The 9,526-nt window shown below is 43.1% G+C and overlaps 1 protein-coding gene across 1 annotated transcript in view; it reads left to right on the top strand.

Moving 5' to 3' along the window:
* sptbn4a (spectrin, beta, non-erythrocytic 4a) overlaps window positions 1-9,526 on the top strand; it is a 38,101-nt gene that overhangs the window by 19,264 nt on the left and 9,311 nt on the right. Inside the window, exons 3-13 of the mRNA XM_042092378.1 lie at window positions 543-785; window positions 1,206-1,295; window positions 2,945-3,223; window positions 4,336-4,466; window positions 4,678-4,882; window positions 5,299-5,544; window positions 6,124-6,258; window positions 6,640-6,887; window positions 7,978-8,116; window positions 8,331-8,415; window positions 8,743-8,948. Of these exons, the coding sequence (XP_041948312.1) occupies window positions 543-785; window positions 1,206-1,295; window positions 2,945-3,223; window positions 4,336-4,466; window positions 4,678-4,882; window positions 5,299-5,544; window positions 6,124-6,258; window positions 6,640-6,887; window positions 7,978-8,116; window positions 8,331-8,415; window positions 8,743-8,948 (2,007 nt within the window). The remainder of the gene's footprint in view (window positions 1-542; window positions 786-1,205; window positions 1,296-2,944; window positions 3,224-4,335; window positions 4,467-4,677; window positions 4,883-5,298; window positions 5,545-6,123; window positions 6,259-6,639; window positions 6,888-7,977; window positions 8,117-8,330; window positions 8,416-8,742; window positions 8,949-9,526) is intronic.

Raw genomic sequence — 9,526 nt, 5'->3', positions numbered from 1 at the left:
CAGAATAGACGTGCGCTTTCAGGAGCAGTCTTTGTACATACCGCGGAATACATAATTAGGCGCTCTTTACTCTTCCCCTCCCATCTTTTTACGCTAAACTCCCACTTTCCCCTGGATCCTCCCATGAATGCATATGCATGACAAACGCAATCTGCCACTTTCAGCTCCCGCGACAGGCAGTTTGCGCTTTTACATCATTGCGGCCTGTTTGTACATACCTCGCAATGATTTTACACACACATTGCGAAACAAATACGCCTGAAGTGGGCGCAAAAGCGTTAGTACATCTGGCCCTCACACTCATATGAGACATCAGACATGTTTGATGCTGTGATGGTATAGAAATACTGTATGTGACATAGGATGTTATAGTTTTACAGTGCAGACGTGACCTAAACACTGGGTGAGATTTCCAGTCTGTGTAAACTGCGTAAACTCTGGGCTGGGCATGTTTCAAAGCATTTGTCTTTTGTCTTTCCGCTTTGCCTACCTCTCTCTCTCCTTCTCCCTCTCCCCCTCTCTCCTGACCCCCACTGTGCCAGACCATGGAGTCGCAGTTGTACCGCGGAGTGGGCATGTCTCAGCTGGGGGGCAGCATGTCGGACGTGGGCGTGGGCGTAGGCGCTGGCGAGCTGCAGGCGGGCCTGCTGAGGATGGTGGAAGGAGAGGAGCGGCCAGCCGAGACACGCATCTGCCGCCTCATCGAGCCGCTCAAGGAGAGGCGCCGCATCCTGCTGGCCTCCAAGGAGATGCACCAAGTCAGCCAGGACCTGGAGGACGAGATTGTGAGTTCTCAGAAACCCAGACTAGGATTATACCTAATTTCTAATTTATCACTCACTCACGCCATACCTTGTTTGCAGACATACTCAAACTAAATATTTAAGACACAAATGTTGGCCTTACACAATGGACACTAGGAGCCCTAATTTAAATGCTAGGCAAAGTGCAAACTCAATTTATGAGTTCTTGTGCATGAACTAATTGAATCATGTGGCATGAGACAGCTTTTAGCTGACCCACCACTGTTTGTGCTTAGGGTCTTTTTCATGGTATTAAATTTGCAAATATATTTTGCATAGTTATTAATCAAGTTTTAGCTAGACTTTGCACTTTGACCAGTATTTAAATTAGGGCCCTAGTACTTATGCATCCATGTAGCCGTATGAGAGTTTTGTATTGGATGGTGTTGTGTGGTCCTGCAGGTGTGGATCCAGGAGAGACTCCCTCTGGCATCCTCCAAGGAATACGGAAACAACCTGCAGAGTGTGCAACAGCTGATGAAGACAAATGAGGTTCCCGCTCCCCCTAACGCAACCCACATACCATTCAGATGATGCTAAATTACTGCTTGTGTAGTGAAAAAAGGATTTAAGACAATACTGTGTGGAGTCCTATTCATTTTAAAGAGGCATAGGCTGATAGCCAGCCATAGATAGATGGTATGATAGATGGTAGACAGCCATATCTTACAAATAGCCTCAACAGGAATTGACAAAGCTAGCTAGTTAGCTACATCATGGTGTTTTGTGAATATATTTGGCACTGTTGTGCGGTACTAGCTTTTTTTACATTTTGGTAGGGTTTTGAGGAATTTGGAGGTATGATTAAACATTCACCAGGACAATTCAGTTGAACATGAAGACATTACAATGCTGCACACCACAAACAGGCTTCATCACTGTGGCAACCACGCAGTGAGAACAAGCTAATATGCTAATTCATTAACATAGTGCTGGGCGCAATCAAGTGTAAATTAATTGAGTAATTAGTTTGGCTTTTTTAACATTTAAAGCAGTGTTTCTCAAACTTTTTCAGATGAAGGACCACTTAACCAATAAAAAAGAAGCGCAGGACCACCTAGCTAAAAAAACTTTGCTTATTGTGTCAGAGAATACGATTTAAATTGGCCTATCTTACATAGACAGTGTTGCAGAACTGTTTGGATTTACATACAAGTTGGTTCAATATTGCAAACAACTCATCTATATTATATTTTACCACGTCTGCTCGCGGACCACTTGGGATAGCTTGCGGACCACCAGTGGTCCCTGGACCACACTTTGAGAACACTGATCTAAAGGAACATGACATGACATAGGTTGACTTTAAATAAGAATTGGTCCATCTCTTTCTTGTACTGCATTGCATTCTCCGCCATGTTATGCATTGTTGAAAATAGAACCCTTCATCTTACACCTGGTGCATCGTGGTGCCAGGCGCGATGCAAGTCTCGTTGCTAGCTTATACTGGCACAATGATTATTATTCTGCCAGGTGTACGAGTTGTCAAATGAACCTTGCGCACTCATGTGTGTGTCGATGAAAAAACTAGATGTGGTCAGGTGCATGATCACAAATTGCTATTTTAACGCCACTAAAAATGATAATGCTACTGACTTAAAGGAAAAAATGGTGAAATGCGCATTTTCTGCAATTTTTTTTTTTTTTTTCAGGCTACATTTCAGGCTACGTTTTCGATTGTAACCCTTTGTCAGTCAGTAGTGAAAGTAAATAATTAAGTGTAAGACTTTGTTTTGTTGTTGAATCCTGCTGTTGCATTCACAGTCGCATGTGCAAGCAGATTCCTTCTGGCGATATGCACTCACTCGTTGTCCAAAAAACCAACACGGCGTGCTCTTACTGTAATGCGTTTCTTGCTCTTAAAGGGAATGGCATATGTCAGTCTCATTGGTTTAATGGATGTTACGCCCAAAATACACCCGTGATTAAATAAGAAACATAAGAACAACCCTTTTGAACCATGTGCTCGGCGTCTGATCACTTATTCCGCCGTCAAACTAGCAAAAGTGGACTGGACACGCCCTAAATGTGCTTAAACCATATGCTTCAGACCATGCGTTTTAGAACATTAAAATAGGGCCCGTCGTCTCAATATTGTTTTACTGACAGAGAGATTCTTAATTCTGATTGGTCTGGAGCAGGTGCTGCAGATGGATCTGCAGAGCCGGAGAGACCGATTGGAGGAGGTTCTGGAGAGGGCGGGAGCAGTGGCGGCACTACGCACCCCGGAGGCAGAACTGGTGCGAGAAGGGGCGGAGCATGCACGGCAGCTGTGGGAGGTGCTTCTGGTGGAGGCGGAGCGTCGTACGGTGATGCTGGATGCTGTGTTCCATGCCCAGCAGTACTACACGCAGGCAGCCAAGGCAGATTCCTGGCTCAGTGGTCAGAAGCTCCAGGTCATCAACGAGGAGAGAGGAACGGTATGAAGCTTTCTCACCCACTAGCAGGCAACATTCAGATATCATCCCCAGCAGTCATTTCCATATCACAAATAGAATCAGCCAGCCAGAGTTTATCAAACTGCATTTGTTGTATTGTATTGTATTTGGTGTGTTGGACAATTGTTATGGACATTTTTGGTGTACAGTATGAATAGAAAAGTTTATGCTCAGTTTGGTGTATTTAAATCCATTTCTATGAAAAACTTTGTTAGAGGATTGATTAATGTAGAACTATTTTAGTTGGGCCTATGGGAGAGTGTGCATAAGTAGGCCTAATTAATGAAATATTAAATAAAAGGTAATTTAGTGTTTTAAGATGTAACCTTAACTTCTTCATCCCCATTTAGATTTACAGGCCTTGTAAACATATTTTAACAATTCACTCTATTTTCCTCCTGACACACTTTAGGAACAATTTATAAAGGGTTTTACAACCATACAGTGTAATTATCCAACCATACTATCTACTCAACATACAGCAATTGTGGTGTTTGTCATCTCAGTAAGATGAAGTCATCCCACTTAGGAGTCTTTTAATCTGTTATTCTGGCACACCACCACACGCAGCCACGTATAGTGAACAGAGCCACAGCAGATCAGCAGATGGCCCACAATATTTCTGCGATTATGCCCTGTGCGTTTACAGCAGGTGTGGGTTTATCTGCATGGCAGGATGAGGTGTAGCAAGCGGAGTGATACTCCTGAAGGATTCAGTGGGGCCAGTGCGGGACACTGAGGGGTTTTGGTTTACCACACCCTGTCATTTAGTGATCATCAGTCAGTATGCGATGCTGTGATTTGTTGTTGTTATAGGTAATTGCTGTGCTGTAGCAGCTATGTGACATGCTAGTTGTTAGAGCACTAGACATTTTCGATCTCTCTTGATATTTTGTCAAAATGTAAACATTATGCTCCTTCATCACTTGTCTCGACAAACCTGTATGGCATTTGTATTTGTTTATGATATATGACTGTATCATATCTGACGACAGAAGGTTAATATAAAGCCTCAGCGGATTTTTCCGGGGCCTCAATCTCCAGCTCTGTCTCTTATTGCGGTTGTGTGGGGGGTCTGTGTTTGTTCCTGGCAGGATGAGCCAAGCACCCTGAGGCTCCTGAAGGAGCAGCTCGCTCTGGAGCAGACGGTGGAGAACTACGCCGAGACCGTCAGCTTCCTGTCTCAGCAGTGCCGCAGGATGCTGGAGCTCGGACACCCGGACAGGTAGAAGATGCAAAAAAAAAGATGGAGGGATGAATGGATTGATAGATAGATAAACTGATTGATGGATGGATGGATGGATACATAAACAATGTTAATATTATGGAGATAGTTCCCACATTCACATAAATGCGAAAAGTGTTATCTGAGTTATGTATAGTCCCCCCCTTCGCTCTATCTATCTCTGTCTCTCTCTCTGTCTGATCTCCTTCAGTGAGCATATCACCAAGCAGCAGTCCCACATAGACCGCCTGTACGTGTCGCTGAAGGACCTGGTGGAGCAGCGCAAGACCAAGCTGGAGCAGCAGTACTGGCTGTACCAGCTGAAGCGTGAGGTGGAGGGCCTGGAGAAGTGGATAGCCGAGCGCGAGGCGGTGGCCAGCTCCACAGAGATGGGACAGGACCTGGAGCATGTCACGGTCAGTAAGCTTCAGTGCCTTACGGCAGGGCTGCGCATCTCATACTGCTCAGCATTGGAAAATACTAGTTTCATAACTAGAGTCGAGACTTGTGCCAATTCAGTACAGGGGATACTCTTGAAATGCCATCCTTTTAAGCATAACTGAGCATCTGCTGTGTGGGCGCAGGGTTTTCTGTTCAACCAACATTACAAACATTAATGTAGACTGATGCATAGATTTTCATTAACTTCAAACATAGATTGTTAAGCGATTCTGCGTATTTCTGAATAAGCATACTTCCATAAATATGCCTTCTTCCTCATAAATTACTAAGTATAATAAGTCAAATTACAATACTGTAAAAATGATTTCTCCCTCCCCTCTCTTCCACCGTCTCTCCTCACCTTCCCTAACATTGCCCTTCCGCCTTGTAGGTTCTGCAGGAGAACTTCACCAAGTTCACGACGGAGACGCGCGCGGCCGGCCAGAGGCAGATGGAGTCCGTCAACAAGATGGTGAATGAGATGATCGACTGCGGCCACGTGGACGCCGCCACCATCGCCGAGTGGAAGGACGGTCTGAACGAGTCGTGGGCTGACCTGCAGGAGCTTATGGAGACGAGGAGCCAGATGCTGGCTGCCTCCCACCAGCTGCACAAGTTCTTCACCGACGGCCAGGAGGTAAGCAGGAAAAAACAAAATGGCATCCTACAGGCATTTACAGTAATTTTCTGTGTATTAGCTGCATTGTGTAAACCACAGGACAGTGTTTTATGCAAGTTAAAAAAACAAAACCATATTAATGCCATATTAACTGCCGCCATGTATTAACATCATAGCTTAAGAAATTTTGCAAAATCAATGTATAAACCTGGGCTTATAGTTGGGAAATTACAGTAATATCATGTGTATGTGTGTATATGGATATATGTAGAGATCTTTGCTTGTACTGTGTATGTGTTCGATTCAGTGTATGTGTCTGTCTGGTTTGTGTCGTGTCTTATGTGTCTTACTGTATGTGTGTGTGTGTGTGTGTGTGTGTGTGAGTGTGTGTATGTGTGTGTGTGTGCGTGTGTGTTATAGCTGGTATCATTAATGTAGACTAGAGATCTTAGTCTGTCCTTGTCATAATGCCTTCAGCTGCAAAATTCCTAGGTCTAATCTAAGCTAACCTAAGACTAATCATTTTCCGGTCTTAACTACTCCATGCCCTCTCAACACTCTGCCTTGGTACTGTTTGTGTATTATGTTGTATACCAGGTGTTGGTTCAGATCGAGGGCAAGATGCGTCAGCTCCCTGAGGTGCGTTCATGTCAGGTGAGCACAGCCAACCCCGGTACGCTGCAGAGGCTCCTGCACTCGTTTGAGCATGCGCTCCAGCTCCTCGTCACCCAGGTGAGACCACACACACACACACACACACACACACATATAGGCACCCATAGAAATCATTTGATCCCTTTAATAACCTGAGATCACATAGGAGGGTACGCTAAAAAGATTTGTGATTTACACATCTATAAAAAAATATGCCCACTAACTGCATCCAAGTTGACAATAGTAAAATAGTAAATTGACCATATCTATTTTAAGATGCTATACTCCACTCAAACAATATTTACATAATAACATAATATTTTAGACATATATTAAACATAATATTTCTCACTGAATAAATTATATGATATTATATGACACTGACCAGACCCATCGTAAGGAACAAGAAAATCTGTTATCATGTTTTTCTGTCTGACCTTTCTACCTATGATCCCACAGGTGCGGCAGCTACAGGAGAATGCTGCCCAGTTGAGGGCCATTTACGCTGGGGAGAAGGCAGACGCAATCCTGGCCCGTGAGCAGGAAGTGATGCAAGCCTGGAGGGAACTGCTGGTTTCCTGCGAGGGCAGCCGTGTGCAGGTCACCACGGTAACGGACAAGGTGCAGTTCTTTGCCCTGGTGCGAGAGCTGAGCATGTGGACAGATGGCATTATGGGCCAGATTGGACCCCATCCGGACAGTGCTAGGTATGAACACACACACACACACACACACACACACACACACACACACATACACACCTGTTCAAGTTGTGGTAGACTGATGGTTTAGTATTTCTTAAAGACTGTAGCAGATAGACCTAAACACACAATTGCTGAAGCTGTAGATTGCTAATGGAACTTAACACATGCTAAAAGCAAATGGGTTAAACCCCCTTCACTCCTCCATCCACTGCCTACCTCCCTCAATATGCCTTACTGACTAGATTACTGGCAGGCATCTTGATAAACAAATTTTTGTGGTTGACCGGTGAGTGTAGAAATGATATATTTTCATTAACAGTAGCCACCTAATTTGTCACCTGTCATGTTTAGTTTTAGAAATAGGCCTACACCATTCTGGTGTATCTTTCCTAATATCAAAATGCATTTGTTTAAAAAAAAAAAAAACAGGCCAGAAATCTGGGTTGATTTGTGACATACATTTACAAACAAATTCCTTATAAGTAAGAACCCTTACTGCAGAAACAGTTACTTCTAAAGGCAGAAGTGTAGCATGAAGTCTGGGTAAATGCCATACAGTAGATGAGGCGTATTCTAGTTGCCTTTGGACACAGCTGCAGAAACCTATTTCTGTTTAAATGTCACACTCTTCTTTGGAGCATTTTTGCTGGGAATGGTCGGCTGATCACTGCTCCAGTTTGTGACGGTCCCTTTGAGGCAAATTAGTTTGTTATAAAATGCTGTTTTCACAGATTGCCATTATGTTGTATTAGCTTACTAGCTGCAAACTTCATCTGCATACTTACAAAACTCTACCTATGCAGATACCGTACGGTACTAAGCTATGAATAGGGGGGAGATATTCATTAATTAATTAATTTATTTTATTAATTTAACAGACATTTTATTGTGTATGTATTTATTTTTATGATGTATAGGAGAGTAGAAAAACGCACACATTACCTTGGTGTTGTTAGCTTCAGGAATACTTCCTACATTCCACATTGTCAGCACGTTGATTGCTATATAAGTGAATTAGTGCCATTGTTATTTCCCAATCTGTGGTTTATTGTGTGTCTCATTGCTTTGTGTATTTGTTTCTAAAAAAAATCAGGGACGTGTCAGGTGTAGAGACGATGATGTCCCAGCATCAGAATCTGAAGGCTAAGATGGAGGCCAAGAGCAAAGTCTTCACCCAGTGTGTGGAAATGGGAAGGATGCTCCTAGCAGCCCGTAACCCTGCATCTGAAGAGGTGTTGTACTAAAACACACAGGGTGGCATAAACACACACGTATAGCCATATACACACGCTCTCACACACACTCGCACGCACGCACGCACGCACGCACACACACATACAGGCACACGCATAAACACACTCACACACACAGCACATACCTTTTCTCTATCATTTATCTGATTCTCTCTATCCACATCTTCTCTCTGTCTGTCTGTCTGTCTACCAGGTAAAGGAGAAGCTGGACCATGTGATGGCCAAGCAGAAAGACCTGAATGATCGATGGGACCAGCACTGGGAAAAACTGCAGCACAGTAAGCACTAGAATTTATTAGGACATTAATTTACACACACACACACACACACACACACACACACACACACACACACACACATTATCATTAAACATGGTAGCGGTATTAATAATAGTAGAGTAACTAATACCTTGAATTGGAGCACTTAAAAGCTTATTATATCAACCACAACAATATATGGACTTAAAAAGACACATGTCTGTGAGACAACTATAATTAGAATCAAAATGTTGAAATAGCAGGGATCTGTCAAATCCAGTGCATCCACGCTAGATCAGGACTAAATCTATTTTCTGAGTGTTCTGCTGTTGCACTCTGATGCTGCAGCGCAACAGAGACTCCAAGAAGCCCAGAGGATTCAGGCCGAGAAGGCGTGGCTAACCTCCAAAGAGCCAATGATCAGCCCTGCCAGCCCACGTGAAATGATGGGCGGGACAGGAGGGGCCGATGAGGTGGAGCAGCTGATTCGTCGGCATGAGGCATTCCGGAAAGCTGCGGCCACATGGAAGGAACATTTCAGCTCTTTGCGACAGGTTAATACTGTATATCTCATACAATCAGAGTACTTATAGGTAGGGATGTAGCGATGAATCGGCTAAAAATCAATACAAATGTGTGAAGATTACAACCGGTTAAAAAAAATATGGATCGTTTATTAATCAAATTTTTAAACAGAGTAGGGCGTAATCTGCTTTTGATTTCACTTGTTCGATGTCAGACATCAGTACACATTCAGTTGTTGGTTGGTTGTTCAGAGTGATAAAACACAGATATCCCCATAATTGACAACAATAGTACAATTGGGTGTCAGATTGGTCAAAAGTTTATTCTAATTTAAAACAACCTCATCAGGGCACTGGATAATACGCAAGGGACTGGGACACTTAGCTGACAACGAGTTCAGACCTTGTCAGACCTCAGTTTATATAAATAAAGGAATATTTTTTCAAACATAATTTGTCCGCAGGATATTCTTTTAAAAGAAATCATGAGAAAATCGCATCGTGAAACAAAATCGTGAATAGTGAGTTGAGCGTATATTACATCCCTACTTATAGGTGATTTATCATTTTGTTTATTTATATCATATTTATATTATATTTTTATTTAT

Source organism: Alosa sapidissima, chromosome 5, assembly GCF_018492685.1.
Source record: "Alosa sapidissima isolate fAloSap1 chromosome 5, fAloSap1.pri, whole genome shotgun sequence".
In the NCBI taxonomy this organism is placed as follows: Eukaryota; Metazoa; Chordata; class Actinopteri; order Clupeiformes; family Clupeidae; genus Alosa; species Alosa sapidissima.
This window is presented reverse-complemented; position numbering and strand designations above follow the sequence as displayed.